Raw genomic sequence first — 23,846 nt, 5'->3', positions numbered from 1 at the left:
TGTGATCTCTGTCTGTCAAATAAATAAATAAAATCTTAAAAAAAACAAAATAAAATAAAACGCAATAAAAACTCCACAATCTCTAGTTAAAACATGTTAAAACTCAGTTGTATTCCTCTTAAACACAGATACTGGATTGAGGCCATATTTCTGTTTAATTGTGAAAGTTAAAGATGCCTGCATTTAGTTTCTGATCTATTTCCTTCACAAATCTTACTCTTCCTAACATTTTAATATTTGGCTGGAAAGCTTCCCATCCTAGCCAACAGCCAACCTGTACACTGAGGGGCAGTGAATTGTCCTTCACCTTTTCTCCTGTTCCAACCTAAGTACTAGGCACGCTGTTGTGTCCTTTCCTTGAACCAAGAAGAGTTTCCTCACCAGGAGGGTCATGGCCCTTGGAAGGGCGTGTAACCCCAGCTTCCCTCATTGCTCTCAGCTTGGACCCAAGGGGAAGTAACATGGGGAGCAGGAACGATTCTCTTCCTCCTGAGTGAAAACACTTCCTCAAACAGGTGCTCTTCCACAGGGCGCTTATATCGGGCTTTTCCTGAGAGAGTGTCTTCTCCATCACCACAACTGGGAATTCAGGGCCCCACAGAGAGTGCCGAAGCAAGCATGCAGTTTGTGTTACGTACGTCCAGTCTGAACCTCTTCATTCTTCTCTCATGCAGTTGAGGAACAAGCTGCAGTAGCGGATGGACGACAGACGACTGAGAGACACGAACACACACACGTGATGAGCACGAAAGCTTCTCAGCATTGGGCATAAAGATGGTTTCCTATTTGTTTGGTTTTGGTTTTGCTTTTACCCCACTCTACTTGCTCCAGACAAAAAAGAACAAGAAAGATGTTATGTGATGTAGCTCTTTGAGAACGCTTCAAAGAATGTGGAGAATAAGCCAAGAGATTGAATGAAATGTGGTAGGGTCTGTGCTAGGATCCTTGTCATCAAGCTGGAGAAATGCTTTCCTTAGGGCCTCAGCTCCGTCATCAGCTGCCGGCAAGTAAATCACCCGCCAGCATCTCTGAGATGCTTCCAGACTTATGCAAAATGGTTTGGCCCGATGGAACCAACTCCGTGAGAATCAGTTTTCCGCTATGAAAATGTTTTGTCTGGAAGATTATCGTGTACACGCATCTGGGAACCTCCTTCACAAAGGTTATTTTGTACTTAAAACTGAACATATGGAACAAGACAACAGGGGACACCAAAAGTGACAAACGTGTCATCGATCGTGAAAAATGGGACTAAGATACATTTTCTCAAAATGTAAAGATGTCAACCAGAAGGAAACGAAAGTATATTTGAGACATGGGATTACCTGATACAGTTTCAATTTAAAGGCATGGCTTGGATTGAACCTTCTCACAAATATTAAATTCATTTGTCAAATGGATTACTTTAAGCTCTATTAACGGTGATTTGTTAATCATTTCAACCTACCATTCAACTCCTCATACATAAGAATATTCAATATGACAAGCATTTGAAACTGAGTTTATATTACTGTTATCTTTTCAGAGGTACATCTGTGTTTAAAATCACTGTGCTCCTCATTCCCTAAATTGGTCCATGGGAGTGAATCACAAGCATAAAAGGAATATTATGGTTGAATAATTACTAAGCATTTCAGATTGAAACACCAGAATAGCATTTAAAAAATTCATCTGTATAAAAAGAAAAACTACCACTAAAACCACACAATTTGGGAGTGAACTGAATTCACTTTACTGGTATCTGGCTAATCTTAGTAAATTCTCACATTAAACGCCTAATTACAAATAAGGAGAGCTGAGGAATAGTACTGGATATTTCTAGTTATATTTAATGATATTCTTGGCAATCATCATTTAAAATCATTCTTAAAATGATTTTGGTTAAATCTTGTTTTTCCTTGTACTAATTGATTTCTAAAATAATATGTTTTACTTAATCATTTGTGCCATTTTTTTTCATCTAGAATCTCAGTTTCATAACAGGAGGGATCTCTTTTTTAATTTTCTATTTTATTGCTACATTTCTAGTACCTAGACTTGTGCTTGGCACAGAATAGATACTCAGTAAATAATTGTTGAGTGAATGAATAAACTTAATGTACATGTAGTTAGTAAGATATAAAATAAATGAAATGTGTAATAAATATTGAATTCCATTTGTTTATTCACATATAGACTCTTAAAGGGAAAACATGAATTTTGATCTAGCTCTATTAGATAAACTGCAAAAACAGATTTTAAAAAATATTAGCAATTACTACTAAGAAGTAATTCTACAACTTACCACAACATTTGAATTGCCCAGCTTCCGTGTCTTTGAATAATGAAATAAGAACTGTTGAAAAAAAAAGTAGTGAGATTTACTATAAACGGTTGCTGGTTTCTTTTATTATTTTTTAGTGTATGTATTTACAGAAATCACCTTACCCTTTTGGTATTATCTTTTTCATCTGTTTCCTATTGAAAAAAGAGAGAAATAAATATCATATTATATATGACATATTATAAGATTATAATATATAAAACACTGTATTATTATATTATGTAGTATATTATAATCATATACTATATGTAGTATAAAGTTTATAACATAAAATTATATTTAGTTTTTTAAAAATATGTGACACAGGGGCGCCTGGGTGGCTCAGTGGGTTAAGCCTCTGCCTTCAGCTCAGGTCATGTTCTCAGGGTCCTGGGATCCAGCCCCGCATCGGGCTCTCCACTCAGCAGGGAGCCTGCTTCCCCCTCTGTCTCTGCCTGCCTTTCTGCCTAATTGTAATCTCTCTCTTTCTATCAAATAAGTAAAATCTTAAAAAAAAAAAATGTGACGCATGTGTTATATATAAAATATAAGCCTAAAACTGGTTAAGCATATGTTGCTTTAAAATAAATGGGAAATTAATTAAATATTGTTTATATTAGATGATTGTACGCTCCCTTATTATTGTTGCTAAATTCTCAGACATCTGAGAAGCTGAACTATTTGTTTCTTATCCAAAACCAACTTAGGCTCTTCTAGCTCTTCATGAACTGCTCCCAAAATTGGGCATACTTTCTTCCAGAAGGAATTACAAGGTATCACTGAACAATTTTTTACCTACAAATAAAACACTATTTCAGTCTTACCTGGGGCTTTGGTAGAGTCCCCATAATTGTGATGCAAAGCTCCTCCAATGCATTGGATGCCTAAAGAATACAAGAAGATACACAGGACAGGCTTTTGCTTTTGCATCATTTACTGAGAAGAGAAAACCGGCGAATATTAGGAGCGCAAGGATATTCCAAATACCCAGAAGAGAATCCTTCCTGTGTCCCATTAAAACTCTGTAGGAATCCCTTGGTTTCTCTCATGACAAACACTTGACTCCTAAAGTAAATCCTTCCTTGCAACCAGCGGGGGAGAATGTTGTGTGCTGGGCATAGGCTGGATGGAGGCTTCCCCTGCGGTCCAGATACACAGTTCTCAGCATTTGCTAAGACCCCATGAAATTCTATGACTGGGAGAAACGAGAACAGGGCCAAAAGAGGGATTATTCTTCGCGGCTTGTAGCAGAGTCTGAGTGTACATGCCAAAGCTGTGAGCCTCGCCGAATATTACTCATTATTGGCTCATTTAAAAATCCTGCAATGGCTCCCGATCAATGGGAGGGGAGGAAGCCGCGCACGGTGCCCCTCATCTGAGTTACCACCCTTCCAGGCTGCTGACTGCACACCCCGGGATCAGGTTTGTCAAAGTATCTGAGCACAGAAGTAGGGCAGGGCTCCCTGCGGTTAGGCGCCGGCTGGGTGTGGTGAGGAGTAACACAAATGGACAAGCAGGGGCGAAACCTGCTTTGCACAGGATTCAGCACACTAGCACCACAAACAATTGATTACTTAATAAACGCATAGCAGAAGTACCGACGAGCTGGAACAGTGCTGGGAGCTGGGGGAGCCATAGAATTAGTAGTTGAAAACATGGGCTGCAGAGCTGAGCTGCCTCAAATTCTAGAGCCGTGCAATCCCAGTTCTGTTCCTCAGCTGTGGCTCCCTGGGCTGGTTATCTAAGCTCGCAGAACTTCACGGTCTTCAGCCACAAGTCCGGGATGACAACATCCCTGCGGAGAGTTCTTGGAAGGATTAGGTGGAGGCGGAGCTCTCAGCACGGTGCCAGGTACGTGGCAATTAGCAGTAAGAGCAGTAAAGAATGTGTGGCCTGTAAAGCTGGATTTACAACTGCAGTTACTCTTTCTTGGGAAGACATGCCATAAAGGATTGTTCGGGGCCAGCGACGGTCTCGCCCTTGCCACAACAGCGCATGGTGACCGCGTGGCTTGCACCGAGGGATCCGGGCAGAGCCCCAAACACGGAGCATCCTCCCTAGCACTTCGGAGGTCTGCTTTGCTCTCTTCCATTTGTTTCCCTGCTGGGCACGTTGTGGGGATATTTAGGAATAATGTGAAATGGATCTTATTTTCGTAGTGCTTCAGTAAATTGCAAAACACTTTCATATACCTAATTCGCATTCCGCCCTTAAAACGCAGGCGTGAGAAGGACAGGGAGGGTTCCCGTGTGTGAAGGACTGTGAGGTTCTAGGAGACTGTCACGTGCTCAGAACCGCACATGGCCAGCAGTTGGGGCTTGGCCGTCTGGCCTACAGACCTTGCTGTGTGGCCTTGGCATTGGCCATTAAGCCTACAGCTGGGGGGGTGGGGGGGGTGTCGGATGAAAGAGAGTAACACTGATATACTCCTTCCCGTTTTTCCCTTCGGGGTTGGGTACATAGGTCACCCCATAAAAATCTGGAAACAAATTCCTGAAACCTCCTTTCATGGCCCATGTAGAAATGCTGTAAAACACAAAACAATAAAAAGAAAATATCTAGTGATGTCATGTGTCTCTTAACACAAGAAGAATAAATTCAGTGTCTCCTAAGAACAGCTTAGAAGCCAGACGAGGCTTAGCAACAAGACCAAAGTTTGATGGAAAAGGTTTCAAAACATGGTGCATTTTCTCCAGCCGCTCTTCTCATAAAGCCATGATTCTCTGAGCTACAACTATTCTTTAAGGATTTTTCTCATACTGTTTTAATATTTTATTTTTTATTCGTGGACTTTAATGATCCTTTCTTTCCTCTTTGGTAAAAATGTTTTGAATCTGAATGCTTTGTATGTGAATGTTCAGATAATCACACAAACGATAAAATTATAGTAATGTGATTTTTTTTAAAAGTTGTATCATGTAGGGTGCCTAGGGGCCTCAGTGGGTTAAAGCCTCTGCCTCCGGCTCAGGTCATGATCTCAGGGTCCTGGGATCGAGTTCCGCATCGAGCTCTCTGCTCAGAGGGGAGCCTACTTCCTCCTCTCTCTCTGCCTGCTTCTCTGCCTACTTGTGTTCTCTCTCTCTGTCAAATAAATAAATAAAATCTTTAAAAAAAGTTAAAAAAATAAATAAATAAAAAATAAAAGTTGTATCAGTAAATGTAATTGATTCTATAGTAAATTTACCAAAGCTCTCCTCAAAAGGTGCAGTCTCCAAATCCAGCAAAAGCTTTGTCTGGCTTCATGGGGTCTAAATGAGTGTTTTAAATTCATCCTTTTAGTACTGAAGAAATAAGATGACTCCGAGGGTGTTCCTGACTTTTAAATGCATGCTTCTGCATTATACACTGATTAACATCCATCCTATGTTATAAGCTGTTAGTGCTCCTCCAGCACCTCGAAATATTATTCATAAATGTCATCTATTGCGGTCCTGGTCTTGTTTTTCCATCTAATGCCGTGAGCTCGCCTGCAGACAGGGGGATGGGTCAAGGCAGGAGGAATACAGCACTAATTGCGGCTGCCTCTCCGCCTCGGCCATGATGACACTCTGGAAGGACGACGTGACCTTGGCATAGCGTGGCACCTTAGCCAGACCACGGGGGGTTACATGGGGGCTTTGCAGTTAGTAGTTAAGCCCCAAGCACACTGCTGATTGGTCTGAAAGAGGCTGAGCCCTCCTCTCCGGCCAGGAAACTAGCGATCCTGATGAACAAAGGCAGCACACTGAGGCTAACTCTGCTGCACCCACACTAGGGAGTAGAGCAGCGGACAGAAAGCAGTGCACCCCATGGAGATGGCGTGGAGAGGGCACGCTTAGTGTCAACGCCTCATGCTTCCACCTGCACGAGCTACACGAACACTCCTCACTTCCCAACCGTCTCTGAATTCTTGCCTGTGGGAAGAGGCAGGAGGCCCCTGATCATTGACTGGGAGTTGGAAACTGGGCATGCTCCCTTACCCCTTTCCTCCTCGGGAGCTGCTCTCTGGCTGGTGTTCTTGTTGGGTCTCTGCCCTGTGCCTGGAAACCTGACTGGCTGGGAGGCCTCGAATCACCCTCTAAGCCCAGTTTCAATTCTGGGAGTAGTTTTAGCCAACACACTTGGTATCAGATCTAAGGCCACCTTCGTAAACTGCCTTCGCCGTTACAGTGACACTTCGACCTCCTTACCTCCTTAAGTCTGACTCCATGTTTCTCTCTCTGTGGGTTTCACACTCCATTGAGGGAGAGGATATTAGCCTCCGAATGCAACAACAGATATGTTATTTTGAACCGAACCCAGAATTTGATTTTGAAATTAATAATGAAATTAATAATAATGAAATTAGCATTTTCATTTCCAAAATATGTGCATATTATCTGTATTTCCCTTAGAGAGAAAGGCCCCAGGATGACCTTACAACATAAACTCACAAAACTGATTATTACCTGCCGATGATGTAATGATTTCTAAAGTGTTGACATGTTTTAATGAGTCCATAAAGTAATGACAGGTCCAGAGGGAGAAATGGAGTGACACCTACTTATGTCACCACAAAAACACCTCCAGTGGGAATTACCTGAGGCTGAGAATCAAGGGACAGCAAGGCCGAACAAGCGTCATCTATCTGTGGAAAAGAAAAATGCCAGTTACATCTTGGAAATAGAGAGAATGGCCTCAAAATTAAGAAGCACCCTGTTATCCTGTGGTTCTTTATTTCGTAAATCTGATCGCCTCATCTAAATTAACATGATAAGGGGCACCTGGGTGGCTCAGTGGGTTAAAGCCTCTGCCTTGGGCTTGGGCTGTGATCCTGAGGTCCTGGGACCGAGCCCAGCCCCGCATCGGGCTCTCTGCTCAGCGGGGAGCCTGCTTCCTCCTCTCTCTCTGCCTGCCTCTCCGCCTACTTGTGATCTCTCTTTCTCTCTGTCAAATAAATAAATAATAAAAAATCTTTAAAAAAATAAACATGATAGTAGCATAAGTGCTAAATGATAAATAATACACAGAAAAAAACTCTACACAACAGCTACCGGTTCTGTAGCAAGGAGCCAGCATTAGGACAGGGTTGGAGTTCAGTGGTTTACTGTGGAATGAGTAAAGATTTTGCCACACTTTTCACTTTTGTAAGTTTTCCTCCAGTTCGGGCTGTCTTCCATCTCCTTAGACGTAACCACTGACCAAAGACTTTCCCAGATTTATTACATCTACATAGGCTTTTCCAACCTGAATTCTCTGATGTTCAGCAAGATTGGAGAACTGGCTAAAAGTTTTCCCTACATTCATTACATTTGTAAGGTTTCTCTCCAAAACGGATACTCTCATGTATTATAAGTTCTGAACTTTCAGAAGAGACCTTCGCACGTTTACTACATTTATAATGGTTCTCTGGAAAGTGAGTCTCAGACGTATATCAGCATTTGAGCCTTGCTTACGCTTTTCCCCAGACCTACTGCATTGATCTATTCTCTCTCCATTATAAAGGCTCCGGTAGTTTTAAAAAAAAATTTTATTTAAATTCAATTAATTAACATATACTATATCATTATTTCAGAGGTAGAACTCAATGATCTATCAGTTGCATACAATGCCCAGTGCTCATTATTCAAGTGCCCTCCTTAATGTTCCTTAACGTCCATCATCCAGCTGCCCCATCCCCCACCCAACTCCCCTCCAGCAACCCTCAGTTTGTTTCCTAGGGTTAAGAGTCTCTTATGGTTCCTCTCCCTCTCTGATTCACCTTATTTTATTTTTCCTTCCCTTCCCCTATGGGCTGTGTAGTTTTTTACATTTGACTCCTCTTGTAAAGCCTGTCTCAGTTTGCTACACAGGTGAAGTTCTTCCTCATGATTGATACTCTGATACTTTTTGATGGATGGTTAAGCATCATCCCACATTTATCAAGTTTATAGATTTCTGAATTCTTCTCTGTTGAGTAAGTCTTGAGTGTCAGTTAAAGAATGTGGCAAGCCTTTAAACAATGCTAATCCCTGACTCATTACCAGAGAATTTATACTGGAGTGAAATTTTACAAATATAAAGAATCTGGAAGCCCTTTGATCAGTGGTGAAACCTCATTCAGTATCATGGAATTAGAGAGAAGCCTTATTAGTGTTAAAGGATGTGGTAACATCTTTAAGGACTTCTCAACCCTTATTCACAACACGGAGTTTAAACTGAGGAGAAACCTTACAAACACAAAGATTTGTGGCGAGCCTCTTGCTGGAACTCACGACTTACTCACCATCATGGATCTCACACAGGAGAGAAACCGTAACATGTAAAGAAAGTGGCAAAGCCTTTAACTGGAATTCAGTCATTACTCAGTGTCCCAAAGTCACACTAGATTCAAACTCTAGAAATGTAATGAAAGAGGAAAGACCTTTGTTTAAAAAAAAATACACCTTAGAAAACATGAGGGAGGGGCACCTGGGTGGCTCAGTGGGTTAAAGCCTCTGCCTTAGGCTCAGGTCATGATCTCAGGGTCCTGGGATCGAGCCCCACATCAGGCTCTCTGCTCAGCAGGGAGCCTGCTTCCCCCTCTCTCTCTGCCTGCCTCTCTACTTGTGATCTCTCTCTGTCAAATAAATAAATAAAATCTTAAAAAAAAAGAAAAGAAAAGAAAACAGGAGGGAGTGCCTAAAGGAAAATAACTTTACAGATAGAAAAAATTTAGAGAAGTATTTCATGGAACATCGAATGCCAATAAATGTCACGGTTAACAGTAGAAGTAAGTCAATCACTCTTCAGACATTACTTTAAGTCAGAATATTTATTATAGGGAATACGAGTTAAATGTGTAGATAACATATTCGTTAATCTGCTTTAAAAGGTAAAGGGGATGGATTTTTGGACAAGCATAATTAACTACAACATTTTTTTTTAACACTGACCGTATTTGGCATTTGTAACTGGCAAATTTTAATGTATTTCTACTCTCCAATCACTTCATGAAATACCTGTACTTCTCGTGGGTTTATGAAATCATGTGGACGATTGTGGCTAAAGCAAAGATCACATGACAGCCTTCTTCATTCAGTGGGGTTTGTGCATATCTAATTTTCCTTTGAAGATTAACAACAATATAATACACACCATAGGATGAAAATCTAAATGGAGATACTGTTTGTGGCTGACTGATAACACTGATGTATGTTACCATGAAATAGATGTTCGGGGAATCACCTGTGTTTTGTAGTACTAAGGAATATTTTGAATCCTATAAATAAAACGTGATATCAAATCATCTTTATGAAAAAGGTGGCAATACAACAAAATACTATTGTATTTTTGTAATGGCTGTCGTTAGAAGTAGGGAATATTAGCTACTGTGGTTGAAATAAAGAAATCTTTACAGATAAAAAAAATAAGATGTAGTGAGCTACAGTTGACAGCTGTTTTCAGTCTTTATCCTAAAGAGAAAAACTGAAAGACTTTAAACTGTAGTGTAAGAGATTTATATTAATCATTAAAGATCTGTGCTGTGGAGTTTAGCACTAAAGCAGGATGTCTGGAGTAGTTTATGGCATTTATTTCTTCGGTGGCCTTTTAAAATGAGACTGGGAAAAATAGTACTGATTTCTTGTCTGTCTGAGATTATTTAACCGGAGTCCTGTTTATGGCATAACATCTCAGAATTCTTTGTCGATCAGGTTAATTTCATTTCCACTCTTATACTATACCGAAGAGGGAATAATCATACTCTTTGGCCATAATTCCTCATGCTCCTATTGCTTCCAAGATGAACATGTCCTCTAACATATGATTCTCTAATCCAGAGAATCAGGAAGGTATACAATATTATAGAAGACCAAAGTCTTAGTGTCTCTTTCCTTTTTATCCTCACAGAGCCTATCATGTTCTCCATATGTCACAAATATTTAGGGAATTTTTAAAAAGATTTTATTTATTTATTTATTTATTTGACAAAGAGAGACACAGTGAGAGAGGGAACACAAGCAGGGGGAGTGGGAGAGGGGGAAAGCAGGCTTCCTGCTGAGCAGAGAGCCCCACCTGCACATGGGGCTCTATCTCAGGACTCTGCGATCATGACCTGAGCTGAAGGCAGACACTTAACACCTGAGCCACCCAGTAGTCCCAGGGAAATTTTTTTTAAATTCCTCTCATCCCTTGTGCCCACCCACCTGCCCCTCTTCCATGCCATGCAAATCCAGAGTCACAACTATAAAGACACACACACACATACGCACACAGGATATGCCATATCCAACATGTCCAGAATAAGTGCTCAATAAATATTCTTTAAATTGCACTGAACTTGTAGAAAGAAAATAAAGTCAATTTAGAGGGGGAAGGCAAAAGAGACCTTTCTAAAGCCTTGAATTATGACCAGTGCTTTAAAGCATCACCCTTAAATGTTACTTAGTTTGCGTCAGAAGGGTCGGAGGAACCCATCCCTCCCACAAGGTTTTTGTGCTACTTAGGTATCTGAAGATACCACACGCTCAAAGGCAAAGTTGTCCACCTGCAGACCAGGCTGCCCGCCGAGGTGAGACGGCCTTGTCCAAGAACAGCGGACCCTTGAACCTAAGGGCTAACTAATCAGTGCATCAGTATTGTTTGGAGAAAAATATCAGAAAAAGAAAAAACACCAATTAATCAAATTAGGAGATAATTGCAAAGCTCTTCAGTCTTTGTTCTTTTTTCTTTGAAAGGCACAGCAACACTGTTCACCCACTCTCCATATGGATAAGCATTCATTCATTTTACTCGGCCTGTGGCCCTAATGGATTTAAGAGCCACTAATTGCTTTTGAGAACTCTGTAGAGTCTGTTGATGAATCTGTTTGAAAATGGTTAGGTCTCTGTACAAGGTTCGAAACGGATGTGTTTCTAGGGTCTGGATAGCTCAGTTATTTTTAAAACCTCCAGCAGAAAAGCACATCTCTTAGTGTCTTAATTTCTTTAAATATCTTTTCCTGTAAAAGAATTTATAGTGTTTTATAATTCTAGTTTTTTCCCCCAGCTTTATCATCTAAAATTCATTTCAAAAATTTTCCACAGAAATATAATTTCCAGCTAAAATAAATGTTTCTGAGTTATACATTAATCTCTATTATCTAAATTATTCTTCTTGTCTATATACCTCTGGCATGTATTTTGATATATCAAAGCAGAGAACCTTATAGCAGACTTTATGAGCTTCTATGCTATTAGAGATTGTGTGGTACTTGGCACTTACTACCCATTTTATGTATTTTATGGTCATGATCAAGGGGTCCTGGGATCAAGCCCCATGTCAGACTCTACACTCAGTGTGGAGACTGCTGGAGATGCTCTCCCTCTCCATCTCCCTCTGTGCTTCCCCTGCTCTTGCACACTCCATCTCTTTCTATTTTTTTGTAAGATTTAATTTATTTATTTGAGAGAGAGAGAGAGAGAAATCAAGAGGCGGAAGCGTCAGAAGGAGAGCAGACTTCCCCTGAGCAGGTAGCCTGATGTGGGGCTCGATCCTGGGACTCTGAGACCATGACCTGAGCCAAAGGCAAACACTTAACTGACTATGCACCCCTATGCACCCCTCTCCATCCCTTTTAAATGAATAAAATCTTTTTTTGAAAAGCCACACTGAGTTGCATATAAAGTATATTTCAATAAAGTTCTTTTAAAAAAGAATAACTTATGACATTATCTTTATGTATTTTTTTTAAATATTTTATTTATTTGACAGAGAGAAATCACAAGCAGGCAGAGAGGCAGGCAGAGAGAGAGGAGGAAGCAGGCTCCCTGCGGAGCAGAGAGTCCAATGCGGGGCTCGATCCCAGGACCCTGAGATCATGACCTGAGCCGAAGGCAGAGGCTTTAACCCACTGAGCCACCCAGGCGCCCCTATCTTTATGTATTTTGTTAGAGGTCGCTTAGGTACACAGAAATTCTCCTCAGCTCCTAGTTCATGATCATCATTGAACTGGCTTTGTGTATTCTTTTATATTTCAGTTTCCTACTCCTAGTCCATCCTCCCACGGCAACCCTTCTGATTTATTTGATGAGTATCCTCCACTTATTTATGTTCTTGTAAAATTTGTATTGCTATTCGGTGTGCACTTTCTTACTTTTTTTTCACTTAACACTACACTTTGAGATCTACCCACGTGACTGGGGACATCTAGTATGTTGCTCCTAAATGCTACAGAACATTCTGCAATGTGCACCTACCCTACGTCTGTTGCCTACCCATTCCCCAGGGATAGACAGCTGGGTTTTCTCCAATTCCATTACAAGCAAAGCTGTAACCAGCCTTCTTGTATCTGTCTTCCACTTGTGGATCTATAGGAGGACATCTGTGGCCTACGTGCCCAGGAGAGGGAATGCTAGATCTTGGGGATACCTAGGTTGTTTTCCAGATAGCTCCACCAGCTGACACTTTCACCAGCAATGCCCGAGGTTTGCACATCCCACATCCTTGCTAACACTTGGCATAATCTAGATTCCATTGTTTTGCGAGTCTAATGGGTAGAGAGTAACACTTTGTTGTTGCCTTAATTTTAATTTCATTATTACTAACGAATCTGAGCATCTCGTTAGATGCTTATTGGCCTTTAGGCTTCTTCTTTGTAAACTATCTGTTCCATCTTTTGACTACTTTTACCTTGGATCCCTATCTTTATCCAACTGGTTTGATGGAGTATCTTAGAAATTCTAGAAATTGATCCTTTGTCGGTTTTAGACATAGCCAACATCTTTCAAAAGCTCTTACTTTTTAAATGTAGTTCTTTTGAAAGAAATCTTTACTTTTAATGTAATTCAGTCAGTCATCTTTTGGCTCCATGATTTATATTTGAAATTTTGTTTTAGAAGTCATTCCCTGCTCCTAGCTCACAAAGATATTTTCCTAATAAAAAAGATAGATTCTAGGGGCGCCTGGGTGGCTCAGTGGGTTAAAGCCTCTGCTTTCAGTTCAGGTCATGATCTCAGGGTCCTGGGATGGAGCCCCGCATAGGGCTCTCTGCTCAGCAGGGAGCCTGATTCCCACCCCCGCCACCGCCTGCCTCTCTGCCTACTTGTGATCTCTGTCTGTCAAATATAGAAAATATTTAAAAAAAAAAAAAAAGAGTCTTTAGAGGATGCTGTTTGGGGCGCCTGGGTGGCTCAGTGGGTTAAAGCCTCTACCTTCAGCTCAGGTCCTGATCTTAGGGTCCTGGGATTGAGCACTGCATCAGGCTCTCTGCTCAGCAGGGAGCCTGTTTCCCTCTCTCTCTGCCTGCCTCACTGCCTATCTCTGTCTGGGAAATAAATAAATAAAATTTTTAAACAAAAGTATAAAAAAAGATTCTATTAACTCTTATAATTTACACTTTATATTTAGATCTTTAATCCACTTGAAGCCCACTTAGTTTTTCTGATTGAAGAATAATTGACATACAATATATTAACTTCAGGGCACAACACAGTGATTTGTTATTTTATACATTACAAAATGGTCAGTGGGGTGTTAGTTTTATTTTTCTCCATACAGCGAGCCAGTTTCTCACCTTCACTTGCCAAACAATCTGTGCTTTTCCCTCTGATTTTTAATGGTACTTTTATTGTAAGTTGTGCATTTCTGCCTTAGTTAGGGTTTTCCCAGAAACAGACCTTGAGATGGTGATGTGGATATGAGTAGGTTATTAGGGAGATGATTCCAGAAGCACTGGCGGAATAGCGAAGAAGATAAACAGAGAAGAGAAGGAATTCCATAAAGTATATGTTATCGAGTGGGTTACCACCATGCCTAACTGGGGTCAGTCTGTCTGGGGAACTCTAGGGGCCAATGCAAAATACATCTGTTATCCCAACTGAGGGAAGAGGCAGCTGAGGTTTTTATCTACTACCTCCCTTGGATCAGCAATTGAGAAGTATTCTCAGTGGTGGGAGCATTTTCTCTCAGGCATTTCTGGTCCAACTACAACCCACATGGGGTTTGAACTCATGACCCTGAGATTAAGAGTTGCGTGCTCTACTGACTGAGCCAGCCAGGCACCCCCAAATTTTGACTTAGAATGTTTTTATGTCATTTAATTCTAACTATTTTATAATTTCCACTTTAGCCTGGGATTATTTACCAAAATGTTACTTATTTTCCAAACAGATGGGATACTGAAGTTATACTTGTGTTGTTAATTTCTAATTTTATTACATAATGATTGGAAAACATTTAAAATGGTTCCTTTTTAACTTGCGGAAATTTTCTTTGTGCCCTAACACATGACCTCTTTTTGTTAATATTCCGATTATACCCAAAAAGAATGTATGTACTATTTAGTGTAGGTTTTAAAAAATATTTCAAATAGAATTAAACTTATTAATTGATTGGTTAAATTTTTGTTATACCTATTGATGTCATTTGTTTTAACATCAGTTTTGAACAGGTGTCTTAAAATCTCTAACTACCAATGTTCACTGATCTATTCTCCCCAAAGTTCTATTAGATACTAAGTGAATTTTGAGTTTTTAAAAATACATAATAATAATGGCTGTATCTTTTACCTTGCTGTTCTTTTATCAGCGTAAGACACTGAGTATAATTTAAGAGTTACGCATACTGAGATACTGAGCATAATTTACTAAAATCATAAAATAAGGTCCCTCTTTGCTAAGACAGTTTGTTCATCTGGATTTTATTTCATCAGATATTAAGACTGATACTCCAATTTTCTTGCAATTCATATTTGCTTGGTATGTCCTTTTCCATACTTTTTGCTTGGCCTTTTTTTCTTTTTTAAGTGTGACTTTTTTTTTTTTAAAGATTTTATTTATTTATTTGACAGAGAGAGAGGTCACAAATAGGCAGAGAGGCAGGCAGAGAGAGGGGGAAGCAGGTTTCCCGCTGAGCAGAGAGCCCGACGCGGGGCTCGATCCCAGGACCCTGAGAACATGACTTGAGCCGAAGGCAGAGGCTTTAACCCACTGAGCAACCCAGGTGCCCTTAGGTGTGACTTTCATAGACAAGATATTGTTGGATCTCTAAAAAAAAATTCCAATCTGTGAATTTCTGTCCTTAGGTGATATTTTTGGCACATTCACATTATTGTAATTATTATTAGGGCTTATTTCTGCCATCTTACTTTACAATGTACTGTAATTGTTTTGTTTCTACTTATCTTTCCTTCTTTCATTTCAAAAGAATAATAATTCTGAATATTATATCAGAATATTAGTAAAATCATAGTTGTCCCCAAACTCAATTATCTTAGTTCATTTGATAATTTCAAAGAAGGTAAAGTTTCCACTAATGTATAGGGACAACGCTTTACCTCATTCCACAGCTGTCGTTCTTGTTCAGGCTGTAATCCTTGAGATAATACTGGAGCACCTGAAGATAAAGTTATACGTACATGTTATTTTTATGGTATTTCTTCTAAAGTTAAACATTTAGCTATAATTCAGTTTGCGATGCCATTTTTCACTTTCACTGTATATCATTACCCTCCTATTTCAACTAGCTATTTCAGCATTTGACTTAGTATAAGGATACATAATTATTAAACAAACCTTAGTAACATTTCAAAGACATTAAGAGTGGATTTCTTTCTTCTACACATGTCTATGAACGTGCATAGCAGCATTATCCTAAGCGCCCCAGAGTGGAAACAATCCAAACAAAATGTGGTGAGTGCACGTATGGAGTACTACTTGGGCAATAAAAAGGAATGAAGTACTAATAGATGCTGCATCAAAGAGGAATCACGGACATATGATGCTAAATCAAATAAGCCAGATGCAAAAAAAACAAAAAACAAAAAACAAATATTGTATGATTCTGTTATATGGAATGTCCAGAAAAGGCAAATCTTATAATAAATCTTATAATAACAGAAGGACTGGTAGTTTCCTGGAGCTGGGGGTAGGAATAGACACTGACTGCACATGGACATAACAGATTTGGGGGGGTGCTTCATGGAAAATTGTATTATTGTCATAACTGCACAGTTCTAGAAGTCTACTTAAAACCCACTGAGCTGGGGCACCTGAGTGGCTCAGTTGTTTTTAGGCGTCTGACTCTTGGTTTTGGCTCAGGTCATGATCAAGGGGTCCTGGGATCAAGCCCCATGTCGGGCTCTGCACTCAGTGCAGAGACTGCTGGAGATGCTCTCTCTCTCTCTCCTTCTCCATCTCCCTCTGCGCTTCCCCCTGCTCTTGCACACTCCATCTCTTTCTATTTTTTTTTAAAGATTTTATTTATTTATTTGAGAGAGAGAGAGAGAGAGAGAGAGAAATCAAGAGGGGGAAGGGTCAGAAGGAGAGCAGACTTCTCCTGAGCAGGTAGCCCGATGTGGGGCTCCATCCTGGGACTCCGACACCATGACCTGAGCCAAAGGCAAACACTTAACTGACTGAGCCACCCAGGCACCCCTCTCCATCCCTTTCTAAAATAAAAGAATAAAATCTTTAAACAACAACAACAACAACAACAACACACTGAGTTGCATATAAAGTATATTTCAATAAAGTTCTTTAAAAAAAAGAATTACTAATGCGCACCTGGGTGGCTCAGTCCGTTAAGTGTCTGCCTTCAGCTCAGGTCATGATCCCAGGACCTGGGGATCAAGTCCCACAGCAGGCTCCCTGCTCACTGGGGAATCTGCTTCTCCCTCTACACTTATACCTGTTCGTGATCTCTCTCTCTATCTCAAATAAATAAATAAAATCTAAAAAAAATTACTTATTAGGTCCTTAATTATTATTGGAGTAAAATGTTAACTAGTTTACATCCTCTAAAGTAATATTTTCTCTGTAGATTCAATTTTCTAATTCATCCTATGTAAATTATCTCAGTCAAAACACTGAGAAAATATTTATTAATATTAAATGTAATCACTACTCATATTCTTATATGTAAACATTCATCTTTATAAAATCAAGAAAATATCCTGTAGCAAAAGAGAAATTTTTCTAAGATCTTAAATGTAGCAAAATTAAATAATTTAAAGAATAGGCTTAAAGAAAAGAATCTTTGTTAAGATTTTATTTATTTTATTTGATATAGAGAGAGATCACAAGTAGGCAGAGAGGCAGGCAGAGAGAGAGATGGGGAAGCAGGCTCCCTGCTGAGCAGAGAGCCCGCGATGTGGGGCTCAATCCCAGGACCGACTCAATCCCAGGACCCTGAGATCATGACCTGAGATGAAGGCAGAGGCTTTAACTCACTGAGCCACCCAGGTGCCCCAAGAAAAGAACTTTTTAAAAATAAGATAGCCCCTATTAACACTGACTGAGCATTTACTTAAGCCAGGCATGATCCTGAGCATTTAAAATGTAATAGGTCCTTTAACCAGATTTTTAAAATAGCTATGATACTTATTCCCATTTTTAAGATGAGGAAACCGAAGGAGGGAAGGATGAAATAATTTGTCTCAGGTTACCGAAATAGAGACATAACAGACTGATTTCAGACTAGGTCTGACAGACTCCAAATCCTGACAGATTTTTTTTCCCTAATTCTGCCAGTTTTCAGTCAAGTCTTGCCTTGAGTTCACACAAATTTATACTATCATTTAAGTTCTAATAATATTAACAGTTATTGGCTACATTTTCTGTGGTACCAAGTGTTAAAACTGACTTACAGGACTCATGCGGTCCATAACAGAGCGTTGATTTATCTCAGAACCTAACTGAATCCCTTTTCATAGGACAGCTGTTCAAGATGGGTAAACTTCTCAATTACGTATTTTTCACCCATAGCAACATACGAACGTTTATCTCAAAGTCTCTGATGTCTGATGGACATTACGCTGAGCTGATTCTGTTTTCAAAAGGGGCTAAAGCAGGGCTTCTTAACTTTTCATGTAAAACACTGATGGATCTTACTAAATGAGATCCTAATTCAGTCAGTCAGGGATGGGCCCAGGGGCTAGCAAGCTCCCTGCTGATACCGATGCTGCTGGTCCATGGAGAAAATTGAATATCCAGGGGGATAGAGCACTGCGCTGTAGAAAGAAATGCAGGGGGCGCCTGGGTGGCTCAGGCGTTAAGCGTCTGCCTTCAGCTCCGGCCACATCTCGGGGTCCTGGGATCAGGGTCCTGGGATTGAGCCCCAAATCAGGCTCCCTGCTCCCTGCTCAGCAGGAAGCCTGCTTCTCCCTCTCCCACTCCCCTGCTTGTGTTCCCTCTCTTGCTGTGTTCTACCAAGTAAATAAAATCTCTAAAAAAAAAAAAAAAAAATTAAAAAGTTTAAAAAAAAAAAAGAAAGAAACGGAGGATGCCTCCTTATTCAACAGAAAGAAGCAGCTCCAACAAACATTTTGGGTCTAAGCTTCTCTTTAAGAGTCTGCTTCTCCCTCTCCCACTCCCCTGCTTGTGTTCCCTCTCTTGCTGTGTTCTACCAAGTAAATAAAATCTCTAAAAAAAAAAAAAAAAATTAAAAAGTTTAAAAAAAAAAAAAGAAAGAAACAGAGGATGCCTCCTTATTCAACAGAAAGAAGCAGCTCCAACAAACATTTTGGGTCTAAGCTTCTCTTTAAGAGTCTGAACCTTTCCTAAAGGAGGATATGAACGTTCTCAGGAAAACAGTCTCAAAGACCATTGGCCCTTTCCTCACAACTTGGACACGTGGCTTGTCTACAGTTACTAAGGCTCGAGTAATAGGGCGGTGAGAGGAAGAGGACGGAGGGTGAGAGCAGGAGTCGACTTTAAAGAACCAAACCAGACCCAAGTACTGATGCAAAGGGAAAAGGCAAAGATTTCCATTCTTTGGATTCAGTCTCTACCGGCATTTACTGCTGATTCCTCCACTCACTCTACTGCTGTTTGTTTGACAGGGTGTTCTTGTGCAAAGGATACAATTTTATGTTCTTCCAATGCCTGCCTGTCTCCCACCCTCCTACCTCCACACTACCTCACCAACAACCGTGAGCTTGCCTCCTTCCATGCCCCCAGCCTGCCGGGCCACACAGAAATTGCCATTATATCCAACTTAGTCCCAAGCTCTTATGTAATCAAAAAGGGGTGCTTTGTGGCTCTTACACAACATGTGTAAACACAGTCTCAGGGTAAAAAAGTTAGAGGAGCCAACATTTTAAAATGCTTTCAACTTTAGAAACCCAGTAATATCCTAGTATCAAACCCAAACCTAAGGGGGAATTATTTTTCTCTCCTTTGTGTACCTGTTAACCAAAGTTGGTGTGATTTTCTCCCCCAAGATACCCTAGATATGGGCTTTATACTGTCAGATAAGAGTACTAGACACTTCCTCCAATATAGTCAGAGACATTGCCCTTATCTTCGAGATCCTGAAAATGGCACTGTTTTTGATGAGTTTTGAGATTGATACTTACGTACTATCTAGTAAAGTGAAACCTTTAGTCTTATGTTGCACAGTCTAACTAATGCAAACAATATGGACAGACAACTTTTGTATCTGACAATACACCTCTGTAAGAGAAAGAAACATTGACCTTTTTATTGGGGTATAACTGACGTACAACATTATATTAGTTCGCAACATAATGATCCTAAATTTGTATACATCATGAAATGATCACCACAGTAAGTCTAGTTAACATCCATCACATACATAGTTACGATTTCTTCTGGGATGAGAACTCTTAAGATTTACTCTTAGCAGCTTTCAAATAGACCATATAGTGCCCATGCTGTACAGTACATGCCCGTGGCCAATCTATTTTATAGCTGGAAGTTTGTACCTTTTGACTCCGTTTACCCATTTCACACACCTGCACCTCCCACTTCTATGAATCACACATCTGTTCTCTGTATTCACATGCTTGGCTTGATTTTTTAAAAAGATTTTATTTATTCATTTGACAGAGATCACAAGCAGGCAGAGAGGCAGGCAGAAAGAAGTGATGGGGGGCGGGAGGGGGAAGTAGGCTCCCTGCTGAACAGAGAGCCTGATGCGGGGCTCAATCCCAGTACCCTGAGATCATGACCTGAGCCGAAGGCAGAGGCTTAACTCACTGAGCCACCCAGATGCCCCTTGCTTGATTTTGTTTTGTTGGGGTTTTTTTGTTTTCTTTTTTTTAGACTCCACATATAAGTCAGATCATTTAGTATTTGTCTTTCTCCGAAAAACAGATTTGATTATTCTAAAAGTGGTGCTAATTTTCTTTTCTCATGGCTAGAACTTAACGAGTATAGGGTTTGAAAGGGAGAAACTGTTCTTGTTGACCGAATTTTAAGAATTATTAAATGAGTAGGGGTCTGAGCAGGAAAAAGCAGTTTTGTTTTGTTTTTTTTTTTTTTTTTTGAAGATTTTATTTATTTGTCAGAGAGAGAGAGAGAGAGAAGGAGGGAGCACGAGCAGGGGCAGGGGCAGAGGAAGAAGCAGGCTCCCCACTGAGCAAAGAGCTTGATGCAAGACTCGATCCCAGGACGCTGAGATCACAACCTGAGCTGGAGGCAGACACTTAAGACGGAGCCACCCAGGCGTCCAGAAAAAAAACACTTCTTAATTTAGTCTTGGGTATTTTGATCACTTGCTGTCACAAACCAAATCAAGTTCTGTTGCAGTTATCCAAAATGTGCCCTCTTTTAGGAAATTGCCTGCTTTATTTTAATAATGTTCTCTGAAGTGTAAACCGCTTCCATTCACCAAACCTGCAGCCGGTTCTTCATCTCGCATTGCTGTTGCATGAGCTGCTGACTCGTTTTGCCAAGGCTGCTCCACTTACTGACACTGTCTTGCTTTCCTCTGGCTTTGTGACGTTTGTTTCACTGTTTTTTAGGTACATCCAGTTGCATTCTGCATAGTGATTAATCTTGGTGGATTATCTCCCAAGTTCGATTATCTATGTTGTGCTTCCCATCCAGGGCCATTTTTAGGGACTCGGGACTAAGGAAGATCACACTTTATATTCTCCCCTCTCCCCTTTCCCTCACATCTTTAGAGAGATAAGGTTAGGTTTTTTTAAAATATCAAGAGCAGGTCTAAAGGGAGAAAAGATACAAAATGGTAGTCTAGGGGGTCTCTGTGCTGTGAGAAAGGCGTCTTATCCCTTTGCTTGAGAAATACTAGGGATATTGATGAGATGATTGGCCAGCCAGCAGAAACGCTCTTTTCTGAAATAAAACCCAAGACTTGTCCTTTTTAGAAAGCAGTTTCTGCTTGATACCAGTGGCCTGAAAATTCCCCCTCTTCCCAAAAAGCAGTTATCTCCAGCTGATGCAAATATCACTGTAAACACACAACATGTAACATGCATGGCAAGTACATTTGCTTTACAAAAAAAAAAAGACACTTTTAAAACTATAATTATAAAAAAAAACTATAATTATCTGTCTCCTTAATTAGGTAATAAAGGCTGCCATCCTAATTCTACTAACAACAAATTTAAAACAGAAAAATATTAATATTACTTTGCATGTGTTATGCTATATTATTGCTGGGTCTGTGATGGAGAAGGTTAAAGTCTAGCTTCTGACTGCGTAGATCCCACAGTCAAATGACCTCATTTTCCTTGCCCCCTTCTCCAATGCCCCCAGGAAAGGGCAAAAAAAAAAACCCCAAAACAATGAAAGGACAGCGATAAAAATAAACCCATTGCAAAAGAACACTAGCTTCAGTCTCTCTACCTCTAATTGAGGGCTGGCCTGCAGGTTCTGAAAGGTCCCGGGAGTTATGGTTTCAAGTCCCCAGTGCTCTGAAAAACAATGAGATGGTCTGCCCACCTTTGCCTCACTGACAGGCGAGCAGAGGGAAGCTCAGAGCCGCTGCTGTGGAATTAGAAAATTCGTGGTCTTAGCAAGACAGTGGCTGGCCCTGGAGGGGACTCTGGGTCAGAGGTGGGAGATAAAGGATGGATCCCCCAAGGTATCTGGAAAATAACCTTTAGGGAATAGGGAAGTGATCTCCCCATTGGCATGTGCTGGGCTCGGCTCTACCTTGTCTGCAAGCTTCAAACATCCCTCCCTGACCTCGCCTTTGCGTTTCCCACTTCTTTTCTCTAGATCAAGAACAGAAAAGTCCCTGTTTTATCAAATCACATCTGCCTTCGCTGGCTTTAGCTATAAGACTGAAAGCCAGGCTTGCCCACTTGCCTCTCCAATTCTCTGTTAAAAAAAAAAAAAAAGTCTCCAGGGCACCTGGGTTGTTCAGTCCCTGAAGCTGTTGCCTTTGGCTCAGATCATGATCTCAGGGTCTTGGGCTCCCTGCTCCAGGGGGAACTTGCTTCTCCCTCCTCCTGCTCCTCGCCCTGCTTGTGCTCTCTCTCTCTCTCTCTCTGTGTCAAATAATAAATAAAATCTTAAAAAAAAACCAAAAAACAAAAAACGTCTCCATTCTTTTTTTCCTGATCTGGTGCGTCAAAACCCAAAAGGCACAGAGCCCACCTAGAATGGAGCCCGTCAGGGTTATGTGGATGGAACAGGAGCTCATTCACTATCAGCAGGTGAAGTATCAAACTCTCGTTTTACTTTAGCCATCAATCCCTCCAGTAATTGCAGTGAAAGGGAACGCATTTTAATTTTCACTATGTTAATTTATGTCAGTTTTCGCCGGCCACAAGCCAGGGATGACCCGAGGCCGAGGGAGCCCTGCAACTTTCCGCCAACCATAGGCCACCGGGGTCCTGGGGATTTCGGCCCTGCAGGGACTGCACTCTGGCCGGGCCACTCGCACCTACTCCGCTCGCCGCCCGCGGACAGCGACGCGCGCGGGTCATCAAAGGCGAGAAGCTGGGGAGCCCCACAGCAGGAGGGGAAGGAGAGAACCAGAAACCAACTGAAGAGGCGAGAAAGGGAGGGAAGAGAGCGCGGCAGGTGGCCGGGGGAGAGGCGCGAGAAGCGGCGGGCGCGGGGCGGGAGAGTGGAGGGAGCCCCGGAGGCGCGCGGGGCCCGCTTACCTAGGCAGGTGCCCACGCAGCAGGCGAGCAGCGGCAGGAGCAGCAGCAGGGGCCGGGACGCGGCGGCCACCTGTCCGAGGGCGGGCACGGGGCGGCGGTTGGCTGCTTGCGGCATCTCGGCGCCGGAGGGAGGCTCGGGGCTCGGACTCTGCGCTGCCGGGGCCAGCACTCCACGCGGGAGCCTGGCAGTGCCTCTGTGTCTTCCGCGCGCAGCTCGCGGGGCTCCGCGGCCAAGCTGACCTCCCCGCGCGCCGCCAACTTTTAAATCTCGCGGACACGTGGGCTGGGACGGCGCGGGCCCCACGCGCGTCACCTCGCGGCCCACCGCCCCCGGCCTCGTCGCGTCACTAGCGACCCGCCGCCCGCCCCCGACCCCCCACCCGCAGCGGGATCCGCCCCCGGTCATAGTTCTGACTCAGGGCACTGCGCATTCTCTCTCGGCGAGCCCTCTGCGCTCTGGGATGAGCGTGGAAATAAAACAGTGCACGTCTGTTAGCTTCTTGGCAAGGGTCTGACTGGGAGCCAAGGAGGATGGCAAACCAGGAGGCCCGAAGAGGCTGGGATCGGGGTTTTTAAGGTTGGTGGTGGCGACGCTCTCTCAGTTCTCACGTCTGGCTGGGACGTCCCTTAATCAGCCCCGGGGAAAGCCTTCTGTGCCCCCCAAAGACTGTGCAGGCCTCTACCTCTGTAGAAGCACTTCTGTCCTGCTCACTCGTTCATCCCCAGCCCCCAGCACCAGCGCGGTGCCTGTCAGAGCCGTGGTGAGGT

At 41.8% G+C, this 23,846-nt stretch overlaps 1 protein-coding gene across 1 annotated transcript in view; it reads right to left on the bottom strand.

Moving 5' to 3' along the window:
• The window catches only part of NMU (neuromedin U), a 31,604-nt gene extending 8,022 nt beyond the window's left edge, over positions 1–23,582 (bottom strand). Inside the window, exons 1-7 of the mRNA XM_045997693.1 lie at positions 23,079–23,582; positions 15,534–15,592; positions 6,861–6,908; positions 3,127–3,186; positions 2,428–2,457; positions 2,285–2,335; positions 639–713 (exon numbers count right to left, since the gene is read on the bottom strand). Coding sequence (XP_045853649.1) covers positions 639–713; positions 2,285–2,335; positions 2,428–2,457; positions 3,127–3,186; positions 6,861–6,908; positions 15,534–15,592; positions 23,079–23,484 — 729 coding nt within the window. The 5' untranslated portion in view covers positions 23,485–23,582. The remainder of the gene's footprint in view (positions 1–638; positions 714–2,284; positions 2,336–2,427; positions 2,458–3,126; positions 3,187–6,860; positions 6,909–15,533; positions 15,593–23,078) is intronic.
• Positions 23,583–23,846: the final 264 nt, after the last annotated feature.

The sequence above is a fragment of the Meles meles genome, chromosome 2 (assembly GCF_922984935.1).
Source record: "Meles meles chromosome 2, mMelMel3.1 paternal haplotype, whole genome shotgun sequence".
NCBI lineage: Eukaryota > Metazoa > Chordata > Mammalia > Carnivora > Mustelidae > Meles > Meles meles.
Note: the sequence above shows the minus strand (reverse complement) of the source record. Positions and strands in the feature narration are given on the sequence as shown.